Source organism: Melopsittacus undulatus, chromosome 4, assembly GCF_012275295.1.
Source record: "Melopsittacus undulatus isolate bMelUnd1 chromosome 4, bMelUnd1.mat.Z, whole genome shotgun sequence".
Taxonomy (NCBI): domain Eukaryota; kingdom Metazoa; phylum Chordata; class Aves; order Psittaciformes; family Psittaculidae; genus Melopsittacus; species Melopsittacus undulatus.
In genome coordinates this window covers 36,383,308-36,409,422 of record NC_047530.1, presented here as the reverse complement: position 1 = coordinate 36,409,422, position 26,115 = coordinate 36,383,308, and the positions used below count along the sequence as shown (strand labels likewise).

Here is a 26,115-nt window from a genome sequence, read left to right as displayed (position 1 = left end):
AAGAGTAGTTGTTTATTCTTAAAGTAAGAACGACCACTTTGTATGAGAAAGTTGCGACAGGAAGCAAACCTGGAACAAAAAATTCCATCAGCTCTGTTTGCAAGTCCTTCAGTCATGCAGCAGCAGCTCATGGGAACCTAGAAAAGATCAAACACTACTAAGCTGGACTGGCCAGAAGCTAAGCACCAAGAAACACTCCAGCCTTCAGTGGGGGGCCCTGACTCCTGAAAACACTTGGAGAGCTTCTGCCCTATACATACGTGCCCTTAGCACACCCTAGAAAAGCGTGAAGGTCCCAGCAAGGCTCAGTGCTGCCCTGTGCCAGCCAGGTACGAGTGTACAAACCACGAGAGCAGTACATACCGGCTCAGCACAGATATTTACCCTGCCGCTCTGCCATCACTGTTAGTGTTCCTTGGCACTACTCAGCCTATGTTGTTCACACCAGCTCAGCTTCCTCTTCTGTTACTGCAGTACAGTCCCCCTCTCGTAGACATGCTGCATTTTCAATCCAAATCTCTGTTGAATTTTAAGCCTTTAGCCCAGACATTTCAATACTTACTAAAAACCCCGATAAAAAGTGAGAAGTTACAGGCATCAAGTATAGGAAGAGTGGGCTGAGCAGGTGTCAGACACGTTCTCCCTTCTGTAGGCCTTAATGCTTACTAGAAACTGGTAGAGAGAACAGGTACTTTTTCCCTTTGAAGCTCTCTCTTCCTCTTACTCATTTCCCACTTGGCACTTACACTGTTAAGATAAACACATGCACAAGAATTCCCTGATGTCACTGGGAGGAGATGCTTCAGCAAGAGAAAAGAGTTGTTTGGTTGGGTTTTTAATGAAGGGACACAAAACCTGACATTTTTTCCCATAGCAAAGACATCTGCACACAGGAGAATGAGATTAAACATTTATTTAAACAGAAACTCCAAACCACTCCACCCTTTAACCTTAAAAAACAAAACAAAACCTGACAATGACAAACTAGTTTTCAGCCATAGTGTCAAAGCAGGCGTAAGTTGTGTTCCACTGTAACAACTCAGTAGCAATACTAGCAGGAGACCACCATAGAGGGAGCTAGCACTGCAAGAAGGGGAGAAGTAAAAAGCATCTGAAACTGCTCAAAAGGCACTTCTACCCACTTGCCCTTCCATTTTCAGCCCAAGACAAAGGTGCTGGCTTTAAACTGCTTTTTTGGTTGCATAGCTGGCTGGTGTGAAATCCGTGGTCTGTAACAGGCACAACCTGGATAGCGTGAATACTCTAAGGCACATACGAGCTTGCAGAGCACAGGGCATCCTCCGTCAGGAACCCTCATCCTCCACTACATCCAAAGGGAATCCAGTCTGTGCACCCAGCTTCCCAACTGCAGAGTATTGAGAAATGAGGATAGCAGTGCACTGCAGCAGAGTGACTCCCATCAGCTTGATGCTTGCTTATTGGACACGGCTCAGGCTCAACCCTTCACTCCTCAAAGGCACTGCCACAACATGACCAATTCCATCATTTTCAACTGCAACAACAACTCTCAGGCCTGGACCCTGACCTGAGAACTGACTCCAACGCACACAGGGGAAAAGAGAGCAGAGTCAAAAGGGCAATGGAGCAGCGTGGCCGCCCCAGGGCACCCGATGTTCACCACCTCTCAGGAGGCCTGTCCTCCTGCCCTGCCTTCAGTAACAACAGATGAGCACACAGCTACGATCCTTGCTCTGGACACTGCCCTGGAGAGACTGCAATTGATTCAGCTCCAAGAGACTAGCAATAGGCACCAAAGAAGTATTTAACGAATGTGAGTTGAAAGCAAATGGTTTGGCATCCACCTCTAGAAACAAATGGGGAATGCTGGCTCCCCTGGAACAGTCTCCCCAAAGAAGTAGTCCCGGAGAGGTGAAAGCATATCCAATTCCAGCAGCCCCGAGGTAATTCTAATGACACGTCACCTATGGGGACAGTCTCATGAAACCCACTCTCACAGCAAAGGTGAGAGGCACTCAGGACTCCTCAGAGGCTCCACATAAGGCAGGGGAGGCTAGCTGCTCCCAGGGATCCTACCAAGCCCATAAGCTTACTTCAAAATCAATCTGCTAATAATTTCAGGGGAGCAAAAACCAACCTAATTTCCTGCCAAGAAATGAGATCTTGATCATCAGACCATGGCTCTTCCCATCTCCAGGATTCTTGAGAAAGCCTCTTGCTTCTAAAAAGAAGGTGAATTCCAGACAGAGACTTGATAATTCGTGGTCACTGGGGAAGGCTGCATCCTGTGACTACGGCATTAAGGACCTATTCTGGGTAGGAAACTGCATTCCAGCTTCATCAAAACACTTGAGTGGAAAAACACCGATCCTTCCCACACCCACACAGACTGTGGGTACCAGCGGCTGAGCAGAACAGAAGCCAAGCAGTGAGCAGCTACAGGCTTATGCCAAGAAACCAGAACGCTCTGGCACCTGAACCAAGCTGAACAGCTGGAGAAAGAAAGGGGTGACTTAGTCCGAGGCCCAGACACTTGTCAACTGATTGGGAAGCAGGCAGTCTGAAACTGAGAGCTAGAGATCCCATCTCAGACAGTCCCCTGCTACTGCTATTGAAAACGACACACGATTCACACATCTCGCTGCATTACCTGGAAGGTGGAAAGCCCTAGGCACCCAGAATAAAGCCTTTAAACTCTGTCTATACAGGCCACTAGAAACAGCCACATGGCCAGAAGCCGTGCCTCATGGCTGGCGACATCCATCGTGGTTACTATTATCTCTCTAAGAGGAAGATCTCCACTGCTGCCAGAATGAGAAGTTCTCTGCTCCCTCTGCCCCTAAGCAGAGGGGAGCAGTCTCACCAGCTGGGCCTTACCATGTGGTCGGGAGAGCATCCCAATCGTTCACCCCTCTGAAGCAAAGGTGGCGAGTCTTAGGGTTCAGCCATCTTAAGTACAAACCATGTCTCCTCCTCTCCTCTAGAGATGCAGTGATGAATACTGGGGTCCCAAAGGCAGCTCCCAGGAAGCAGGGAAACAATGAAAGGGCCACAAGCCGCTACTGGAGCCATCGCCATAACAGGGCCATTCTGCCTTGTGCGCAGTTGACAGATAAGGTACAAAGAGGAGCTGCTGCTGCTTCAATCACTGAGCTGGCCGAGAGCTCAGTGGCCTTTCCCCTCTCAAACTCACTCCTAGTTCATATCAAACATACATGGGTGCTGCTCTGGAGCCTCCAGCCTCACTCCTTGTCTGCGAGTGACCTGAAGCCAGGAAAGCCGCTCTCTGCATTCGGTTAGTGTGCTGTGAGGTTAGATGAATCCCAGTGGGCTCAGGAGACTAGAGGCTGGAGCGGCATGAGTCCGTTCCCAGGAGACACCAGGAATCTGAATCCAAGTCAGGTTTTGGATCCACTTCCATCTCCTCTTTGGCTGTCTGTGTTCCTCTGGAATGAACCTCCACCTGCCAAACACACAGCAGTTATCCAAACAACTCTAGGACTAGCTGCAAAGAAGCCACGAGCCATACATGGCACAGTTCTCCACGGCCATCTGGGATTCTCCACATCTGACTACTCATCCCTTCTCATGAGGAGAAAGAAAGGGGGATCCCAAGTCCCTCAAGCACTGGGCTGTCCTCACAGGAAACTGTGGTCTTGACTTCATTCCTGTAGCTCTTACCAGAGCTTGCATCAGCAGCTCTAACAAGAAACGGGCACTGTGTTCAAGCCTCACCTTTCTGTTCTAAGAAAGACATCTGTTAAGAGCTGCTTCCTTCTGCACAGCCTCCATCCACAGTCTACGCACAAGCACTGTGAGCCCAGAGGAGTCCTTACCTGCTGCATTCCCTCTGTCCCGCTGCAGAACCGCTGGAGCTGGGCACTCAGACGAACGGTTTCCTGCTGCAGCTGCTTCTGCTCATCCAGACATTGTAAGACCAGGGCTCGGAGGTGCATCACCTCCACCTGCAGAGCTCCGCACACGCAGCCTGCAGCAGGAGGCGCAGCCTTCCCTTCACCACACGGCAAGGTTGGACTCAGGCAAGGAGGCTGCAGAAACAAAGGGAAGTCAGGCCGGTGGTGAGTGCCACTAACGTCCTCCTCCTTCTGGGAAAGCTGCTCCTACAACCAACACCTATCCGGTTTACCACCCTTTTGCTAAGCTGGGGATCTGTTCTCTGGGAACAGAAATCTCCTGGAATAAGAGAGTGTCACAGGCTGTCATTTCTCACTGATTTCTCATAGTTCTTCCTGTCTCACAGCAATGTCTGCTTTCTAATTTTCTCTTCTGTTAGGGGTCTGGGCCCTAGGTTTCTCCTTTTTTTTTTTTTTCCAATCTCATTAACCACATTTTTCCAAAGAACTGATCTCATTATTTTTAATCTGGCCAAGCCCCAGCTTTGTGTTCTAGATTCCTGTGAACTGTTCTCTTTGCAGCATCATCTCTGATATCAACAGCCCTCTCTTCTTCATCCAGACAAATTAGGCCAATCCAAAACTCTCTTCTCAGCTCTCCTCATAATTCAGACATTGCTATTTACAGTCCCCGAGAGCTTTTAGCCACACCTGCGTTAGGGTAACATTACCCAGGGCTCCATTTGGGGCTTGTTTAATCCAGCGGGTTCTTCAGAGGCCACTTTGAGTCCTTGAAGTTTTTGGTATGGGAGAGTCTCCTTCTCTGGCTCTGAAGATGCCATGCTCAAGGGAAAGGGGCTGTCAGGCATGGGGATGAATTCAGCGTTCTCCAGCTCCTGGGTACACAAAAGCAGCACTGTCAGGCCTGCCTGGCTCCTGCAGCTGGCTTAACCTCCTCAATCATCACACCAACCCCCTCTTGTGGTCAAAAAGGCTGAGAGGACTAAAGGGCTCCACTCCTAGCCCACTGCTAAGAACCTTTCAGAGCATCCCTTAAAGGTGGCAGTGATCCCGTGCTTTTCCCCAGCCTAGGTCCCTGTTTTAAGGCATTTCTGAAACGACATTACCTTCCTCAGCCAGCCAGGGCAGGAGCTGCTGTCAGCACTCTTGCCTCCCTTAGCTTCTGTGGTGCTGATCCAGCCCCCCAGCTCACGATCTGCTTCCATGGTTCCCCGAAAGCCTCCACTGGCATTAGGGGTCTCCGCTTCCTGTTCATTATCTTCTTCCTCTCCTCCTCCAGTTGTGCAGCTCTGAGCCACTAGCAAACAAGAATGAAAACTTTATACTCTTCCCACCTCTGCTATTCCTGTTGCCAAACACCAGCTGGAGCAGAGAAAATGCAGACATTTGGGCTCTATGGCCACAGTGAGAGCACATGCTAGCCATATCTCCCTCAACAGCTTATCCCTTAATGCTACCTGCAGGCCTCCCAAAAGGGCTTGTGTGCAGCAGCCTTCCACAGCTTTTCAGCCCCAGCCCTCCCACAGGTCCAAGAAATTGGATTCCATCTCTCCAGTAGCTGTTCCATACCCCCCCCCTTTCCTTATCAGCTCCCTTCAGTGAATTCCTCTCAGCTTTTCCTTGTCAAATTGAAGTTCCTCAACTACAAAGGCCTCTCTCTATCCATGTTCTTCCTCCTCTGTTCCAGCTGTCTCTTTCCCAGCTTCAGGCCATCCCTTCCCATGCACGTCGCCAACCAGACTTCCTGCACTGAGCTCTTCCGTGAAGCCTTTCAAATGCACAGAAACCATGCTGCAGCACCAAACCACACCCCCTCCAAATAACCACCGAATGGACTTAAACCACAGCTCCCCAGGGCACATTACTCACCATTTCCAATGGATAGGCCACTGCTGTTGGATCGGATTGTTTTCGAGTTTAACACCTTTTCTGCAAGGAGAGAAGCACACTTTCAGTTAAGAGTGCCACAGGGAAAGCGAGACAACTCCTACAAAGGCACACAACAAAGCTAGTGTTGCAGACCTAGAGCTTAGAGAGCTTGTCATGTTCTCCCACAGCAACCTGGCCTGTTCCCGGGCAGGATTTATAGTTAAGGTCCTGACAAGCAATCCATTGTCATAACCCAAGATCCCAAAATTTCATTCTACGCTTACACTTACCAACAATGATGATGGTGTGCCAGCCACGGCATGACAGGTCTGGGACGTGATGCAACGATCCAAATATTGGCCGAGGCCATGAGGTACAAATATCTGAGCCATGGGCTCTCTCAGTTGATGTCATTGCCAGACGTCCATTCCCACCGTTACCCCAGGCAAAGATATGGTTGTCTGAGGAAAGAGAAATGCAGGAGCCTCAATTCCCACATTCTCTCTTCACCTGGAATTGCTACAGGGATCACAGCCTCTCTGCTGTAACTGCTATCCCAAAGTATCTAACCCACCAGCTCCATTTTGCCCATGAGAGAACAAACTGAGAACTAATCTAAAAGGCAGCCACCAAGCCAGCACTCTGCAGCCCCAGGGAGAGCAAATGCTTGACACTGCACTGGGACTATCGACGGGGCCAGACAGCCCCAGTCTACAAGGACTTCTTTATTCCAGTGCAGTGCTGCAGGGGTGGTGTAGGAAATGCTCAGTGGGAGCCAGTTAACCACCCTACACATCTAGTTCAAAGGAAACCACCACAACTTTGCAAAGACCCACTCACCGTCAGTAGCAGCTATGGTGAATTCATCTCCACATGAAACCCTGATCACCTGCTTACCCCCCAGGGGGCCTCCCAGCAGGTTAATTCCCAGGTGCTTCTTATAGTCCCCAACACCAAGCTGTCCGCACTTGTTGGAGCCGAAGGTCAGCAGGCGGCCTCGCTCTGAGAGGGGGAACCAGGAGACAGTCACAGCAAGGGCCCAGAGCAAACTCTGGAAGCAGCCATGCATGCACAGAACCAGCAGCAACAGCCCATGACCAGCAAGGACTCTGGGGAGAAGCCTGCCAGGCTGGGAGGGGACAGTGCCAACCATGAGGAATGGCTTCAGCCTGGGAACACCTTCCCAATTCCCTCGCCCATTGCTCCCCTTTTCTGACGCTGTGAGCTGGGACTCCTCACAGCCCTCTCACTGCTGTCACTTGAGCAAAGCCTAACTCAGTCATAAATGATTCCTCCACTAGCCCACAGCACGATTCTTGACCCCAGCTTTTTTCTTCTTTTTTGCCCCTTTAAAGAAATGGGAAGGCTGACCCAGAAGCTGATCTTGCTTCAACTGGCCAAGAGGCCACACTACTGACAAACAGGAGTCCTGGCTTCCTGAAGCAGGCATAAGCCTTGCTACCAAGAGCACAACCCTCAGTGTCAAGGGCCAGGCTGAAAGGGCTAAGCTGATGCAAAGTAATCCAGCAACCAGCATTCACTTCTTAATATACAGGGCTCACCATCAATGGAAGCTGTGTGTGTCTTCCCTGGAGAAATGGTACGAATCTTGTAGAAGGACAGCTGCTTGGCCAGAGTAAGGGAAGTGGCATAGGGCACCTCACAATATGTCTGAGAAAAGACACGTGGGTAAACACAGAGTGAAAATACACACATTCATCAGCTAAAACCTACTCAAGCATGTCTTGGCCAGACCACAGCATTAACCTAGACAGTCCCAAAGCAGGGACGGGAAAGAACTGCCAGAATCTGTGTCACTGGCTAAATCACCCTGGAGCAGCCCACTATCTGTTTCACTATCAGATATGACATAGAGCAGATAGAAAACAGAAACAAATTGCCCTTCCCACAATCCCAGTATCTACTGTCTTGGACTGGAACTAACAAATTGGCACAAAGCTAATGAACGCTTCGTCTCTGTCACAGAACCTCCATTTCCTCATATACGGCTGAGAGCTGGAGCCAGGCACCCAAACGAACTTACATCATGGTTGATTATCCCTGATGTGCACTGATTCAGGCCCAGTTTGTTGAACTCGTTGAGTCCACATGCCAATACTTTGCCTGTCTGGGTGAGCAGGAAAGTTCCATCACAGCCACAGTGAACGGACACAATGTTTAAGGTCTTTGGAACATCCACCTATGTGGAAGAAATACATCCCAAGAAAATCAAAATCCCAGCACCTACTACATAGAAGCTGGAACATGGAAACATGGGGTTAGAGCAGTGGTTTAGCTAGTCTGGCCACTGACAATAGCCAGTGCAGTTATTTTGAATGAAGGCACAAGAATATCAGAAAGTCTACAGCATTCTGAAACTCTGGTCACAATGCAGAAATTCCAGGCTGGTGAGCAGACACCAGTGAGCCAGCACAGGAACCAGCAATGTGGTGCACAGGTATCCTGGCCAGCTGGGGTCTACAAGCACCAGACCCAGTCCACCGAGCAGGGCTGGGCCTGTGCTGTATGGGTGATACTGTGTGATCACAGGTATCTGGCAAATTCTTGGTGGTTTCTAACCCCCACTGGATTAGATTACCTCCATTACCCCTACCACTGCATTTCAAGAAGGTTTTACTTTCAACTCATCTTTAACTCATTATGTCAAATTCAAGTTGTTTGCACTACCGCAACTTTCCTTTACAAACCCAAGGTATGCCATTTAGTATTTCCTGCTATGATTTCAACCACATTAAGTTGGGCATTTCCAGTTCCAGTGTGGAGACCAGAGCAATGAAGCTCCAAGTCATGATGCTGGCTTATTTGGGAGCAATATGCCCCTCTGCTATGATGTCTAGGAAGAAATGAAGCAAAATGAAATGAGGAAGCAAAGTTAAAACCCTCACAAACTCTCATTTCTCAGGTGTGTCAGAAGAACACACCTGAGCGTCAAGCAGGTTATATTTACAATCAGCAATTAATCTGAATTTACACCCATGCAGATGTTGAGAATTAGTCACAGACCTACCTTCTGAGGGGTGTAATGATCTTCTTCTGAATCCAACCCCAAGCGCCCTGCATCAGTGAAAAACACTGCAATGAGAAAAGGCCTCACAACGTGCCTGTCCCTAAGAAATGGTATTGCCTCTCCACAGCCCCCAAGGAATCTCCCTACAGAACTAGAAACCCTCTCCTCTATGTGCATCACTGCCTGCCAACCCCCAAGGTGACCCAACCCCACTCACACTACAAGTGCCCTATCCACAAAGAGGCCAGGTGGAACCCTAGAACTTCCCAGAATGAAGTTCCAAGGGCTCAGTTCCCCATCCTTACGAGGGAAGAAAGCCCAAAAGAAGCAGTATTCTTTGCTACATATCCCCAGAGTATACCAGACAGCCCCCACCTACACCCAGCATTACACACCTGCACCAACCCACTTTCTGAAGCAGGCATGCCCCAGGGCCTTTAGGTTCCTACCGTACTCGCCACAGCCCCACGTGTAGACTTCTCTGTTCCTGGTCAGCACTGCCACGTGGTTATCTCCACAAGAGACCTGCTCCACGGGGTTGGTAAGAAAGAAATCCAGCTGCAAAGGCTCAAGCACTTCAGAGCCATAAGCCTTGTCAACGCCGACGCAGCCATAATAGTCCGAGCCAAAGGCATACACCTGGCCCTCATCTGAAGGACACAAGGGAAGCTTGGTCACACACACAGACTGGATTAGGCTGCACATTAACCTCTTCTGGCACAGCCAGAGCCACCTCTTTTCTCTACGTATGCTCCTCTTCAGTGCAGAAGAAGTCTCATCAGGAGACTGTGAAATCCTTTCTTGTTCCCATTAAGATGGATGACATTACACTACAACCTGCACCTATTTCAGACCACCAGTGTTCAAAATTGTTGGGTTGAACCTGCAACTTTCTTCAATAGAAACCCACAAATTTATCCTGTGGCTCCCTAAGTTGCTCCTCCAGCACACTGAGCATCTGAGCTTATCTCTCTCAAACCTCTGCTTTTCCAGCACTGGCAAAATAATATGGAAACTACCTTGTTGAGAGTTGTTTTTATGGGACAAGCAAGATTCAAACTCTTCCATAATAGACAACACCACAGTTAATACATCTCTCAATGTATGAGCAGAGTTAGAACTAGAGACAACTACCAGGTCTCAAGATTTCTGAATTAAAAAGTAGATCTCAGATACACATCATCTTTTATCACTGAGATATTCTTTCCCCACACAGTCTGGAAAGAGTTTCAAACACATTTACATCCTTCACTTCAGACTCCTCTCTCTTTAATACAGGCATGTGTGGAGGCAACACATGCACTGGTAAGAGCAGGAACTCTGCACAGCCACAGAGAGCTGTGCTCAGCACCCAGCTTCATCACCAAAAAGGAGCACATCCTTAGCAAAACACCCCGTCTTCTTAGGAGTCAATATCTTCCTCTGTATAATAACACTGATCTAGCTCCACTACTGCACCTACTAGTCTCAAAACTAAGGGCTGAGAAACATATGGGGCTTTCTCCTTTGTGCACTCTGCTAATGTTATTGTGACAGCAAACACCTCCACCATGCAGCAAAGCCAGGGGACAGCGGTGCCCTTCAGCTCTCACCTGTGATGCACACTGTGAAATCATCTCCACAGGACACCTGGCGAATGGCTTTTCCCTGGAGCTTCTCAACATGCTTTGGCTGCCGGTAGGAGGCTCTGTCTCCATGTCCCAGCTGCCCATGCAACTTGGTGCCCCCCTGCATATTCTGCAAGACAGAAGCATCTGGTAAGGTTAAGTATCCATGACCTCAGAGATGCTCCCCAGTTAGATCACCTCAAACAAGCAACAGAAGACAGCAAACAGAAAGCAAAAGCGTGTTAGCTACTCCAGGGAACAGACTGCTATCTACGTGGGATAACAGCAGGCAACATTCTAAATGGCAGCACAGGCTTTTAAGCAGGGAGTGATCCTATCTCTGGCCACCAGATGGTGAGGAATCCCTGCTCTTTTCTCATCTGCCAAGCTACAGAACCCACTCCCTGCCGGCAGGACTGAAATTCATCCCTCATTTTTTTGACCAACTTTTCTAAATCCTAACGACTGCAAAGAAATCTGTAACGTGAAACAAATGCCACAGAAGCTGCCAGACCTACGAATTCCACAGGAAAACCAAAACAACGCTGAGTAGTGTTAAAGCTAAAACTAAGCTATTAATAGCCAACTGGAAGTTTTCACTGGCCATTCTTGCAGTAACACCTACCAAATGACTTCAAATTGCTCCCGTTTGGATCTCTTTCTTCTCTCAGCCACCTACCAGTATTTTCTAACCTGTTTTATCATGTTCTGTATCATCAATACAACAGCCTGTGGAAGCCCAGAGATGCAGAATCCCTCCATGTAACACACCATCTAAGCCTGAGAAGACTGGATCGAACTGTTTTAAATGCATTACATACCAACATTTTTTATTCTCTTTAAACTATCACAGAACTTCCACCCATCATAAAAAAACAGAGTTGTTTCATGTAAGACGTCTCTGGTTTTATCCACAAGTTGCTTCACAGGTGACATGTATTACAACAAGGTCACTTACCCCATCCATTCTGATCTCTGAAAACCTTCCTCTAAGATACACAAAGCCGACAGAACATCACAAAGCCTCCAGTGCATCTCTAATGGTCAGGAAGGGGAGGAAGAGATGTTTGACTCAGTGTCTAAGCCTACCACTCCACCACCCACAATCCTCAAAAACTGGATGATGATGGAAATGTCATGATGGAAAACTTCTCTCCAAAATACAACAGCCTTGAGACTTGGGTCCTAAAGCAGATGGCCTCACTGTGTCACTGCAATCAGATTTCTCTTTTCCAAGCTTTTGGCTCATATGATTCTAACAGGTTCATCAATGCTTGGCAGTGGATCTGGATTCTCCTTTCCCACCCTTACCCCTTCCTGCAATTTCTCTCACTTACCACCCAGGTGTAGAGTTCCTTCTCCACTGTCACCACAGCAAAGTGAGTGTTACCAGCACACACCTGGCGTGCACTGCAGCCACTTTTGATAGCATCCAGCTTCTGGGGGGTGGACTTCCCACCCCCCCAGACATACACCTCACTAGTGCGTGAAGTCACAACTGCAATGGGAGCCTCGTTCACAGTACTTGACCTGCACAAGACCCCCCAGAACACACAAGCAATAATGAGTTTGCATTCACTGTCATCACTCATTTTCCTACCATTGCCCAGCAATTTTCCCTTCACAAGCATTTACGGGTTTTCTTTTCACCAACTGTTCTTTTTTGTTGAGTGGTCATGATGGCTCAACTGCTATACAGAGAACCCAGGATCTAACCTGCCCCAGAACAGCAGAGAAAGGAGCTTCCAGGAAGCATTTTAAAAAGCCTACAATCCAGTTTGATGTTAAAAAATCATGGGTTTCCACTGAATAGGCACAGAGCTCCTCTCATCTGTGAAACATGAAAGCTTTACCAACAGTCATGAAATCTTGCTCAAAATACAGAAGCATCTAAAAGCTTCTAACCTCCCTCTCTTCTCTATATTTAAATGACAGGCTTCTATTCAAGGGCAAAAATATAACTCTTCAGTCCAGTTAAGAATCAATTCACAGGCAGACTGCAAGATAGAAGTTGTAACCAAAGTAAACTGTTTGCAAGCAACCCATGAAAGGGAACAATCCACATAAAGTGTTCAGATAATACTTCCAATTTTATGAGGAAAAAACATCAATTCTATCTGACAGATCAACAGAAAAAGAGCGATACATGTCATGGGAGCTACCTGCTTCACAGAGGACCCTCTGCAGATATCTGGTTTTATGAGAGATATTTATATTCATTTGATATTCAACATTCAGACAGTCATATCCCTCCTGTCGAAGGTAACTTGCATGAAAGGCGGGATCTAGATCCCATTGTCAGATACGTAGTCTGTAAAGACTACAGCCTCAGTAGGACAGGTCAGAGCTGTATTCAACCTGCTGAGGTAAGGCTCCAGCCACACAAATAAGCAGGATATAAAAGGCGGAAGAAAACATGGGACAATAACCATGTAACAACAATGTCAAATTCCTAGCATTTAGGAATTAGGAACCTACACTGTTCCATTAAGGTTGTCACAGACTAGCACTCTCAGCAAAGTTCCTCTCTGGGGACCTGTTCTCTCCAGACTTCCTTTCAAACACATGCCCAAATAATTACCTTGGTCGCTTATTTGGCCCATTAAGGAGTGTGACTTTCTCTTCCATCTCCCTGCCAAAGGAGAAAAAGCGTTTTAGGAAACAGTAACACTGCCCAAAGCAATTTTCTGACAAGCAGCACACACAGACTGCTTTCCTTTCCAATGGGAAGCTGCTCCCTCTTGGAGGAAATGTGGCAGCTGTTTGCCAGCTCACAGCATTAGACAGTAAATAGGCCAGAAGTAATGTACCACAGAGCTAACAAGCTTCCAGGAGAGCTGAGGACAACAACCTACACATATTCCAGAATGGGGCCAACCAATACCCAGATTGCACAAGAATGACCTTAAATGGTTAAATATTATCAGGATTTGGGCTTTCACCACTGCATACAGCAAGACAAAACTCAAACTTTGCTAACCACCAAGTAAAAGAGTCTCAGCATTAAGGACTAAATCTGCTGGTTCTCAAAGCAACCAATGTGGCATGCAAACAGTCAACCTTTCATAAAGAGACACTGAATGCAGGCTGATGGTCAAACCAAGCTAAAATGGGCCATTTTCAATGCAACTCTGTCCAGAAGAGGGAGACAACAAAGGGGGAAAGCAAGTGTCCCTATATTGCATGATACGTGTATTTTGAAAGGCCTTGTCCCATGATTATAGAAGGATCTCTATGACCCTTCATTCAAAGAGATTTAAAGAGCAGGAACCAGCATTCATCAAAGGAGCCTCAGAAAGGGATGCCTCAAGGTTCCCAATACAATAGCTTCTAAGAGAAAGGGTGCAGAGACCTTTCTTACCATACCCATGCACCAACAGAACATTGGACCAGAAGACAAAACAGGACGAAGGCACTTCTCCCCTAAAGAGGATGCAGTGTACTTCAATAACTGCCTCACATCAGGCCAAATTAACTTCAGGATTTTGCTACAGAAGGATAAACACCACTAGTCTGCACAAACACTCCTGCTCTCCCTGACACCAGGTTCCAAGTTTCAGGCGAGACCATCTCATTACCTCCTGCGTTTGCTGAGAAGGGGTTGGTCAAGCAATTCATCTGCAGTGGGTCTCTTCTCTGGATCCTAAGAGAAGCAAACAACAAGTCATTCCTTGGGAAATGCTCATCATCTACAACAAAATCTTGGGCCAGAAGACATCATTCAGGCCTGCATAGGCCTCCTTCCCTGACTCCTTTCAAAAGAGAAAGGAATGAATTCAAGTATTTGGGATGAATAGGAATTAATGCCAGTGATGTGCAGGAGGGGCCTCCAGGCTCTGAAGGTATCAATACTGTGTTTGCTTTCAAGAAATTAATTCCCTTCAGAAAGACAGAGTCAAAGTCAGAAAGACAGAACCTTAACAGATTGTATTGACATGATGCTTCCACCTGCATCACAAAATAATTGCTTCTGCCAGACCACTAAGTAATTGTCATCAGAGTAAACCCAGCACTCCTCCAGAGCCAGCATGACTGAATGGCATCTGGAGACAAGGCTCTCAGAGGACCAGCGGAAGCCTTAGTGGTGCCTCAGGCCTCACAGAAATTACCGTGCATCAACAGCCCTCCTGCTGGAATAGGCATATTGCTCCCCTTCACCCTGAACACCACGGCTCAGGCAGCTGGGAAGGGGTGTCTGAAAATTAAAAGTATTTCACCAACCTGATCAAGGCAGGAATTCACCATCTGGATCAGTTCCCGGGAGTAGACAGTGGAATCAACCTCCATGGCGCGATTTCCCTGTACAATCTTCACACAAAGGTTCAGGGGATTCTAGGCAGAAACCACTGAGTTGGATAAGGTATCCAATGGGAAGAGATGCAACACGCCACTATTATTTTCCTCCTCCTCCTCCTCTGATCTGGACACATGCTTCTTCCCTGCCTAGCAGTTCTCCAGAAGCCTAATAATAATTCCTGCAGGAAGGGTATCCTGATTGCTGAGACTCTGTGGTAAAATCCAGCTTTTCACCAGACTAACAGCAGGGTGATGATAGGTTTCTCTCTGCACCGAATCTCCTACGCAGCATATTGCCACACAAGCAGCAAAATTACTGAGGACTTGGTAGCCATGACGAGAGGAAGTCAGGAAAGGATGGCATCTTTAACAGTTACCAAATCGTGCACCATGGTAGCTAGCAGCTTTTTCCATCTCATGGCACAAGCTGGCAAATCATATACACCAGCCAGCAATGCTTCCTTTCACCCTCCCCATGCCAGCTTGACCACACTTCTCTTGCACCCAGACTTTGAGAAAGGGTAACGTGATTAAATCCTATAACATCAGAAGGCTGCAAGTTTTTGCTACAGAACCCTGCACAGAAAATCCACAGCTAGTAATACTGGGAAGACAAACCAACCAACCACAATCACAAACTTCTTCCTTGTAAAGAAAAGAACAGTTCACTCACACCAATGATACAGATTAGCACAGCTTGTGGCTGCAGACTACGGTGGGTTTGGCAGAAGCTAGAGAGGCACCTGCAGTGCAGGGTAAAAGAAACCATGCAGGCATTTTCGCTGGCACTCCCAGGCCACTGTCTTCTTAACCAGCAGATTTAAACAACAATGAAAGAAAAACTTGAGTTAAGAAAGCTATGAGCCAAGTGTGAATCTCAGGCTGATAAACAGTAAGGTTAGGCAGTCCATCCTGGGCTGCAGACTTACAGTAGCATCAAAGGTCCTCTTCAGAGTAAGCAGCTCAAAGATGACACAGCCCACAGCCCAGATATCCGATTTGAAGTTGTATTTCACACCCTGGCAGAGTTCTGGGGACATGTAATATGGAGTTCCCACCAGCTAGGAAAAGAAAACAAAACAAAACCATTCAAAAATCACAAATGATCCAGCAGCCTTCAATTCAGGAGCTCTGCATCCATCATGTTCACACAGGCCCATGAGCATCAGAGCTAGATGCAGCTTGGACACCTCACTGAAGTGACACATATGACACACCCCACCAACATGCTGAGGGATGGGAAAAAGAAGCACACTTCTTCCCTTCTCATCCACAAGCCTGTGCCTCTGTTTCTTAGAAGATCCTGGATCTCTGCTCAGCTCCTGATGTGGTACATACTTCTCAATGAAGAAATAGTCTTAAGAATACAGCAAGGACTTGCCCCTCTCTTAAATATACAACATTTAAGAGGTAACCAGGGGCTTACATACTGACCAGGCATATGGAAACCCTCACAAGAATTTGACGAAAACAGGATCTAGCAAAGCTTCCAACCATGGATATGAAGACACACTTCCTGATCACAAGGTACTGCCAGAACAAAGGCCACTCTGATGAAAAAGAGGTTACTTTTGGTTCAGTAAGTAAAAAGCTGGCTTGAGTCGCACCTGAAAGGCTTTGACTTTAGGAGTGGGCTTCCCAAAACCACTGGTTTAAAACAACCCCCACCACACAAAAAATCCCAAAAGCCAGCACTTAAATACTGAAACCTTCCCAGGTACAACTGAAATAGGAACATTTCTCAAGACAGAACAAACGTGACAGGTGCAAGAATAAAGGTGCAAGAATAAAGATACAAAATGAACAGAGCTCATTCCCTAGCAAGGAATTAGACAGCAAAGTAAAATGAGAAAGAATTTAGAAGAAGGGGAAATATTTATAGTTGCCCCCTTTTCAAGTCTCTCAGCAAAGCTCCGAAGGAAGTTTGCCCTTCATTAGGCTCTTCTAGTACACTAGATACCTAACGGGTACATTCAGAATCTGCCATCTCCCTTCCATTTCCTGTTACAGAGCACGACAGTCACAGAGCTACAGGAGTCCTAGCCACAGAACATTTAGAAGCACAGTATAATATGGAGAACTAGGACACTGCACCTAAGCCTTGTTTTAAGCAAAGCATTAAAAAAGCTTTTTTGGTAAATGGGAGAAAGAACGATAAATTGAAAAATCAAAGTTAGTGAGCAAGACATAAACATTTTACAAAATCATAATCTGACTGTTACAAATACGGACAATAACGTGTCCTGCACTCATTTCACAAAAGATGACTTCCAGACTGCCACTGGTCATTAGATCGCAAATTGAGCAACTAGCCCAGAGCACACCCAGCACATTCAGAATGAAACATGATTTAAGATCAGGCGTTCAAAATTTTTCTGAAGTGAAAAAGGGGGGAAGAAAAGCTTGCATGTGCCAATGCACACACAAACCAGGCAAAACCAAACCTGGAAATTCACAGCACAGACTGCACTTTCTCTCAAAGCCAGGTGGCCATGAAAAATGTGACAAAACATGAGTGGTTTTGCTGTGAGGGCTTTATGCAGTAGCCCTGAGCTCCCACTGACTATGCAATTATACAGTAGCATGCATGTTCTGGAAGGAGGTTGGCAAGTGTTTAACTACACATCCTAACAGAACACCAATAGCTTGCCTTAAATGTAATAATAGGGTCTGGTAAGAGGAAGTGCAAGCTGGCTTGCTTCCCAAACTATAATAAAGGCCTCTAACAGATAGGAGCTCGAGATAATGTCTCCTTTTCCAAGCCTAGAGCTCATCACAGAAATTTATGGAGCTGGGAAATCCAAGCCGAGCCTTTCAGGTGCCTGCAACCCACCTCACCCTGTGTTATTAACTCTGGATGCAAAAACACTTTCTGGAAGGGTCTGGAACAAAGCCAGGCTTGACAGCCTTCTGGTAGAATTAATCTCTCCTAAAAAAGCTTTGCCCCCCTCCAAGAGCATTACCAATAGACTGTATCTGTGGTTACTCTAAGAAGCACAACTGCCTTGCTTGCTTCTTTGTAATTCAGCTCCAAGTCCAAATATTAAGAGACACAGTGGCACAGTGCAATGACAGGCAGGCACATCCAAACTACCCAAGATCCAGCTAAGGTAAAAATACTCCTGTTAGCACAGGGGCATGACCAAATTAATTTAATTTGCTAAGTTGGGCTTAGCTCACCCAGAGGAACAGTGCCATGCTGATATGACTACTGCTGTCCCTGCACCTCTGGACAACACTGCCGTCATATAATGCAGATTCACCTTTGGAAGTACCAAGCCTAGGTACCACTGAAAGAAAATCAGTGCTCTCTAGCATGGCTATACTGGCACAATTCCATGTCCACAAGTGGCACTTATCTTTAGTCTACTACTGCTCTGCACAGACAAAAACCTCCAAAAGGCAACCTGAGAACAAGGATAACTTCAGGTTGCAACATGCCAGCAATTATGTCAATGTTAGTGAGGGAAACCGAGAGGAGAATGAAAGGCAAACTATGGAAAACAAGCAGCAAGAATGTACAGCATCCCTGATCTTCTGCAAGGCATGCAGAGATGAAGGAAAAACACATCTCAAGTTTGCACACAAAGGCAGCAAATACTCACAGTCTCAGCCATAGAGTACTCAGAGTTCAGCTTCTTCGCCAACCCATAGTCTCCCAATTTAATCAGGTTTGCCTTGGTTAGAAAGATGTTTAATGTCTTTATATCTCTGAAAGAAGAAAAAGAAATGCAGACACACCAATATATCTCCAGATTTCAGTTTTCCACACATTATTATACCTCCCCCCAAAATGAGGTACTTGCTACTCTATTTTCTCTCACACAAACAGAGCTCTCCAAAGGCAATTTCATCCCAAGTACTGGAGCAGTAACTGTAGTTATCCATATTTTAGCAAATCCCTGTGCATACCCAACACAGTCTAAACAGCTCAGGCTCCAGACACCTATATAAAGGCCACAGATCAAAGACAGCTCTTTCCCCCCTCTCAGTCCAATCTTGTATGAAGGTCATTATGCAGTCCTATTTATCCTGTTTCATAAATAGACCCAAGCCAGGAGTCACTGAGCTCACCAAAAACATAAATGTATAAGTATGTAAGTATGCAAATAAAAACACAGGGAGGACACTCTATAACTTTAACATAACATCCCTCTACCTCATGCCTCAAGTACAACTCTTTATAACATGACATACTGTGCCCAGAAAATCAAAACACTGATCAAAAATGATGAATTCCGAAACTCCTTGAAAACACTTTCTCCCAGACAGAATAATTTCAATGTAGTTTCAGAGATCAATACAAGAGCCTGTAAATACGGAGAGGAAGCCCCCGCAGTATGATATGCTTCCCATGGCCAACACCTCATAACACCCCTTTTTCCTAACGTACCAACAACTTCCCAGTGTAGATCAGGACATCAAGTAAAGCAGCACTTTGCATTCATCCACTTGGGGCATCGCAAAGTCCTAGGTCACTCTGACAATGTCTGCAGCAGAAGGAAATCACTGCAAACATTTAAATAACTGTTCAATTCGTTATTATGGAAGGATTTGGGGCCACACAAATTCCTAGACTGCGAACCCTGCTGCGAAGATGAGCAACAGAGGTGGTAAGCAGGAAATCACTGCAAAGCAGGACAGACAAAACATCTGCTTTAGGCCAAAAACTTAGGCACTACTTTGTCAAGTGTAGGGTACCAACCTTCCATTAGCAAGGCTTCCAACTACCAAAGATGCAGCATGGCAGCAACCAGGATGTTATCCCAGAGAAAACATCCTCACATGGCTATGCTCATCAGTTAGAGAAGGATGTTGTGCAGTACACAATCCAACCATGCTGGGAAGGGCTGCCCACACATGTGGTACTCAACAGAACATCATGGCCTCCTTGAAGCACACATGAGACATAAAATTTACCCCTCCCAAACAGAAAAGGGCAACAGAAAAAAGTAATTATCTACTCATTGAAATCTCAGTCAACATCAAAATTACCACTACAAGCTGACAAGCTGTATTACTTCCTTAAATAACAGGCCAAAGAATGGGATTTAGCCAAATACAGGACAAATCTCAGTGGTTATACTACAGCAATACACCAAAGTAAAGTCTTCATCACTGTCAGCCTCTAGGAATTACAGAAGGACGTCCATGTTGGTTTGAAACTATTAATTGCAGAGAGGGTAGGAAGTACCTTTGGCCTGGGGTAACTGTTCTTCCTACACACTTTAGCAAACATCATTTATGTGCTACAGCAATAAAGGGCCAATTTATTTCCTTCCTGCATGTATTAACTCTTTGCTCACAAAGTGGCAGCTGCAAAGACGGCAATTCCCTCTTCATATGTAAAATTTCTTGCACGTTTATCACAAGACCGTTTCCAGCCCAATAAATTCTTTACAGAAGGGATACTTAAAATCCAGGCAGTCCAGTTATGCTTCGGATTGATGCTCAGTGCTTGCTTTAAACAGAGAAGCAAAAGCTACTTAGAGGATTTCTGCACTTACTCCAATGACCGCACTTATTACCTTAGCATTACTGCATGCCACACTTACCTGTGAAGAATTCCTGCTCGATGAATGCAGCTCACAGCTGACACAATTTGAAAGAGATACCAAACAACCATCTGCAAAGGTAGAAAGAAAAGTATTATTTGAGGCTTGCAAAATCACAACAAAATACCAAACCCCATATATCCCTGTCACAGAGTAACAGCAGAAAGGCCTGACCTGACCATTCAGATGCTCCTTCAGGAGTATGAAAATACAGAATTTCCTGGTTTGGAAATCTCTGAAAAGACATTCCAAAGGTAGACTGCCCTAGTGCCATTCATAGTGTTTGTCCTGAGAAGCATCACAGGATTCAGTGAGTGAAAAGATTTATGAATGACAGCAGACAACTATCTGGGAAAGATCTACAGTTGGGCTCTCTGGCATATGAACTGTAACCATTTAATACTCCCCTGAGATGAAAGGCCTTAAAAGTCATTATGTAAGATAAATAAGAATAATCATTAATCACCTCAGTTTGAGGTGGAAGCAGATAGCAGAAATTAAGTTTAAAAAAATAAAGAGAGAAAAAGGAACAAGGAAAAAAATGGCTATGGTGGGACAGATTCAAGGTAATTACTCAGAAAAGAACCTACAAAATGGTTAAGGAGAGAAGCTGAGTACCAACTAGGAACAAACACAGGAAGAAGTTTTAAAATTAAATGTTAGCCAAGACAAGAAGCTGACCAAAGTCATTGGGGTACTCTCTTTCATTATTCCTCCCGTCAAAGCTTATACTGCTTATGGACAGACAAAAAGGAAAACAAAAAACCTTTTGTTAGTCCATAAATGCTTGCAATGTTCAACAGGAGAGGAAGGATGTCAGTCCTCAGACATACACAGAAATTCCTTCCTACCAGCACTATGGAAAAGATACTGTATACTTGCATAACCAGGCAGATCCCCAGAACATAAGGCCAGCCCCACTGCTCCCTCAAACAAGTCCAATTACCTCTTCTTCAAATAACTTGTCTTTCTGCCGCAGAATCTTATCATAGAGGTTCCCTCCTGTAATTAGAAGTGAATGAGAAGACAGAGAGGTTCATCTTGGTTAATGGTAGCAATAACTCTGCTCAGGTACTACTGGGAATACTCAAATCTCCTAAGAGATCTGATGAATCACAACAACTCTTCCTCAGCACTCCTCACTTAAACTGGTCAGGTACTCACAAAATTAAGATTTTCTTAAGAACTTCACTGGCATATCTAAGCTTAAGCAGAGATGATTCTTTTATAACACCGCCATTCACTACTATGTGAAAAGTGAACCTGTAAAATAGGCTAGCAATCCCTACTTTTTACCTGTAAGTGCTTCTTGTAATACATTAACATTTATAACCTGTACCTCAAATTATGTGAGATTATCCTGCTCAGCATTATATATAAATATGTAATACATTAAAAAGGAGAAAGAAAATAATTGTAAGTTTAGAGTAGTCCCTGAAAACACAAGTTGCTGCCTTCCCCCACTTACTGCCCAGCTCTGACCTGCCTTTCTCCTTCATCTGCCTTGTCAAACACATCAGTGCAGAATTCAGAAAGCCTTGGCAACAGCAGCACCACTGACAGAAGACTGGAATCAGCAGACTCTTCAGGGCACCTCACAATTTCAAGATGGCAGACTGAATATCAAGGAACTAAAAGAAATGATGCTGAGAGCTGCAGGAAGCAAGATTCCTTGTCAGATTAGTATCCTACCAGTAAACCTCAAACCTCTGATCACATCCTGTTGCTATTCCAATTCCCAATTATCATATATTATATTTGAATACTAACAGACCACCAGGCCCCTTCCTATTCCCACGGGTATGGTGCAAGACAGCTTTCCGTTGCATTTCCATGGGCCTGTCAAGTTGTAGACATCCAAGCAATGGTCGCAATGGCTCCTTTTCCTCCTCAGGGGATTTATTTCCATATTAGTGAGATTTTTCTTATATTCTAATTAAGATTCCCTTTGCTTAATTTCTTCTCATTCAGCCTTGCTATAACCTTTCAGCATTTCTTTTTTTTGTCTTATGTTCACATTTGCAAATTATCTACAACTGACAGTGACAATTTAACCAAAGTATTCACTTCTGTCTCTTTTTCTGACCCCTCTTCCTAGCAATTCAGGCTATGCAGGCTTTCAGTGAATTCTGTCCCTCATCTATGATTTTTTGCCATCTTTTTTGCAGCCCTTCTGAACCAGAGCAGAACAACAGGTACTACATTGCCAAAATCTTACACAAGGAGGCAAATTAGCTCGACTCAGATAACCAATACGTCTATGCACACACACTAAAAAGAACCAATTATTTCTTTAATCTAATCACATCTTACCTTCCTTCACACACTTCTCTCTCCAGTAAACATATTTTGTAGGATTATTTCTTCCCACATAGATTTCACATGTATTTACTGATGATATCCCATGATAAACCCAAGTCCTATGGTACCATAATATATATATATTCAGAACTATAGGCAATTAAACCAGTAACTTGACTTTTTCCCCTGTAAAATAGGGACAAAATCTACTTAAATTTGAAAGTCTTTTCTAAATCTCCAGGAGAGACATGCCAATTAAACAGTAAGAACTCTGTATTCTGAGAGTGTCTGATAGTGACTAGTCCAGCTTTACTTTAAAAATGAGTTACAAATTATCTTGGACTTGCACACCTTAAGAAAAGCCACATAAACAGCTATTAACACATTGGCAGAACCAACATCCGTAAGTCTAAATGTGATTCCCTCTTTCTCACATTTCTAGTTCTGCACCACTTAGGCATAATCTGGCAATGCAAGCTATATACACATCTTGGTTGTTGTCCCAGAGTAAAACAAACTGTTTAAGAGATATTAGCAGACATGCACACACACCAGTACTATGCAGCTTCTTTCTACAACCTCAAAGGAACTTATAATGGCCCTAAGCATGCATTTTTGAAGCAGCTAAATAACTCACACAGAGGACTCCTAAAATAAATGGTGCATCGAAGAGCCAACATTCCCTTATTCTTGTACTGGACTCCATCATGAATAAAAACAAAAAGCAGAGAAGCAGAAACAGCTTTGGTTAACCTGCCAACCAGGGTGTTTGACACCCCTCTAGAATACTTTGCATGACTCCACTGTCCTCCCCAACCTCTCCCAGTGAAAGCAATCTGTTCAAAATAATTACAATATGATGATGGCCACTTCCACCAAAAAAAAAATGTTTCTGCTGATGAGCCAAGGCTTAACACAACCCCCAGACACACACAGGATACCCAGTCCCACTCATCCAAATAGGAACTATACTGCATTTTTAGGTAGATAACCCTTCCAGTGGTACCAGCTGTGTATGACCTCCTCTTCCAGTTGTGTAAGAGTAGCTGCTACTCACACCTTCACATCATATCCTTCTACCTCTCCATCTCAGCTAGCACTGTTTCCACGGCAAACTCCAAACAATACCATGTGAATTACTCTTGGATGGAATTTTGAAGTTCTCTCCACCACCAGAAGGACCAGATTTATATATATATTTTCATGGTAAATGTAGAAGCTGATACCACAACTCAGGAAGAAGTCCTGACTACAGCCTTTTTAAGCTTTGATTTATAATTGCCAAATAGAGGGGTCTATTTAAGTGATGCTACTGAGAAACAGCCCCACTCAACCCAGTACTCTGTACTGGCAGGCCCCAATATCCTCACAGTCTTTTCCCACTGTCCCCCTAAAAAAACACAGCAAGATGAAGTAGAAATGTACATTACCAATAACCCACTTCTTCCACTGCCCCGGCTCCAGAAATCACCTAATGCTTGAACTGCCTGCACTAACTACTGGGCTTCTTTCTTTGGCACCTGAAACACCAATCAGTCAGAAAGTTTCTCAATCCCATCTTCAGAAGCTATGCAGCAGAATTCTCCTCTGCTCCCTAGAGGACATCCCAGGAATACTCCCTGCAGGTTCTGCAGGAGGATGGCACAGCAATGTGGCAGCCACCTGTGTGTAGGTGGGATTAAGGGGTCTCACCATTACAGTATTCCAGCTCAATCAGCAGCGTGGTGTTATCCATGAAGTGATTGTAGTACGCGATGATGTTCTCGTGCTGCAACAGTGCAAGGATCACAATTTCATTCAAGGCATCGCGACGCTCCTTTTCTGACAGTCGCGTCAGGTCCACCTCCTTCCACACTACAAGTGAGTCATCCTGAAACACAAAAACATCTTTTAATTCAAACCATGCCACTAAGAAGAGTCTGTGCCTTTACAACAGGACATTCAAATTTAGGAAAGGCAAAAAAAATTACCTCTTACAGATTTCAGACAGAGATTCTTCACAACAATAAGTTTTCACATTTCCTTTTGTTGGTAGGAATAGCAATGACCTGAAGCCATCTTTCTAACTGGCCAGCACTCCTTTGGGAAGGAAATTCACCAAAGAAGCCATACTACAAGGTTTCCAAGGAAAGACACAGAGTTTGCTTTGTTTCAATAAAGACTAGACATACTCCAGTTCAACGAAAGGAAAACAGTGTATTTCCAATCCCAAATCTGCAGAATATTGTACCTGGCTACGAGCCATTACAAGTATCCCAAAATACCCTGGTAACCTTAAAAATATAATTAAAAAAAAATGAAATTAGAACAAATTCAGTTTGACCTTGTTGGGCCCATCCACACTGTCAGACACGCTGAGTGATCTGCCCAGGGAACAGTGTTCACCTACAACTGCTTGAGCTGTGTCACCTCAGGGTGGCCTTCCCCCAGGAAAAAGCCTGAAGAACTTCCCTTGGGAATCAAGTCAAGTGTTCTTCTCTGACAGCCACTAAAAACCACAACTACAATCAAACTGAGTGGGATTAAAGGACTTGGGAGCAATGGGAAACTGGCCTTTCAACCAGTTTCCCCTGACTATGCCGAAATGCTGATCACACAAAAGAATTACCTGTATGAGATGCCCCCTTGTCCTCTGTGACTGGAATAAAACATAGGAAAATGAGGAATCTATTAGCGTCAGACGAGTCTCCACACGTCCCTGTGAAACTTTCAGGTGACCAAGAGACTGGTAGCACTCAAATATGCCAAAACCCAAACCCTGTGCCCCTCAACACTGAGGGCCAAAGTCACCGCTCCGCACCAGCGCTGTTGCCGGGGCTGTCTCTCTGGGCAGGAAGCCCCTCTGTGGCTCTGCAGGCGCTGGCACCTCCAAGCACTCATGCTCCGGAACCCGCCCCGCTCGCCCTGACAGCGGTGCTCGGAGCAGCCCCCGAGGCCCCTTCCTCGGAGGAGAAAGGGAAAGAAAAGGAGGAGAGGGCCCCTCTCCCGCTGCCCGGGGGCGGCCCTGCCCAGCCTACCTCGGTGCGGCGGTACAGGGTGGCCTCGCCGAAGGCGCCGCGGCCCAGGGTGCGGATGGGGATGTAGTGCAGCTCCTCCTGCTCGCCGGCCAAGCCGCCGCCGCCGCGGGAGCCGCCCCTGCCCGAGGACTCGCTGCCGAAGTCAGAGCTGATGGAGTCGCAGTGCCGCTCGTACTCGCCCAGCGACATGGCGGCGGCGCGGCCCCGCTACGGCCCGGCTCTCCTTTAGACAGGCCCGACGGGCTCCATGTTGGCTCCCAACCACAACCCGGAACCACTTCCTACCGCCGCGACGACCTCCGCGCTCCCGCCTCCAGAGGCCGCCGGGCCCCGCCTGCCGCGAACGGCTCCAAACGGGGATGGAAGCGGAGGGGTGTCCGGTACTCGTGTCCGTAGCGGGGCTAAGGGCATCGTCGGAACCGAGAACGAAGCGCAGGCTGCAGGAGCCTCCTCCACCTTTTCCTTCTGCCCCTTCCCGCCGCCGCGAAAGCCTACACCACTGCCTAAGGTCTAAACAGAGACGTTGTTTTACTTCTCTAGAAGTCAGGAGTTCAAGGTTATGTTCCTTAAAGGCTTTCCGTTTATATT

At 46.0% G+C, this 26,115-nt stretch overlaps 1 protein-coding gene across 3 annotated transcripts; it reads right to left on the bottom strand.

Annotated features, from left to right (window-relative positions):
- Positions 1–898: 898 nt before the first annotated feature.
- NEK9 (NIMA related kinase 9) lies at positions 899–25,796 on the bottom strand. Of its 3 annotated transcripts, none has more exons than XM_034061902.1 (22): positions 25,528–25,796; positions 24,203–24,380; positions 21,156–21,211; positions 20,210–20,280; positions 18,260–18,365; positions 15,584–15,715; positions 14,580–14,690; positions 13,937–14,001; positions 12,940–12,990; positions 11,696–11,888; positions 10,344–10,488; positions 9,201–9,401; positions 8,752–8,798; positions 7,768–7,923; positions 7,286–7,394; positions 6,564–6,725; positions 6,014–6,184; positions 5,724–5,783; positions 4,961–5,151; positions 4,565–4,729; positions 3,816–4,028; positions 899–3,442 (listed from the first exon to the last, which is right to left on the bottom strand). In XM_034061902.1, the coding sequence occupies exons 1-22, from the start codon at positions 25,714–25,716 to the stop codon at positions 3,320–3,322; spliced, it is 2,895 nt and encodes a 964-aa protein (XP_033917793.1). In that variant the 5' UTR covers positions 25,717–25,796; the 3' UTR covers positions 899–3,319. The 3 variants fall into 3 exon arrangements, with proteins under 3 accessions (XP_033917793.1, XP_030904641.2, XP_033917794.1); XM_031048781.2 differs by lacking the exon at positions 25,528–25,796 and adding an exon at positions 25,119–25,133; XM_034061903.1 differs by lacking the exon at positions 6,564–6,725.
- Between the last annotated feature and the right edge of the window lie 319 nt (positions 25,797–26,115).

What these genes read in the sequence shown, in the direction of transcription:
- NEK9 (XM_034061902.1), bottom strand. Translation starts at nt 25,716, where the DNA reads ATGTCGCTGGGCGAGTACGAGCGGCACTGCGACTCCATCAGCTCTGAC. An exon ending in GGGCCAAATAAGCGACCAAG is followed by an intron (nt 11,889 to 12,939) that starts GTAATTATTTGG and finishes GGTCTTGTGCAG; the next exon opens with GTCAAGTACTGTGAACGAGG. An exon ending in ATCATTACACCCCTCAGAAG is followed by an intron (nt 7,924 to 8,751) that starts GTAGGTCTGTGA and finishes TCTTCCACATAG; the next exon opens with GTGGATGTTCCAAAGACCTT.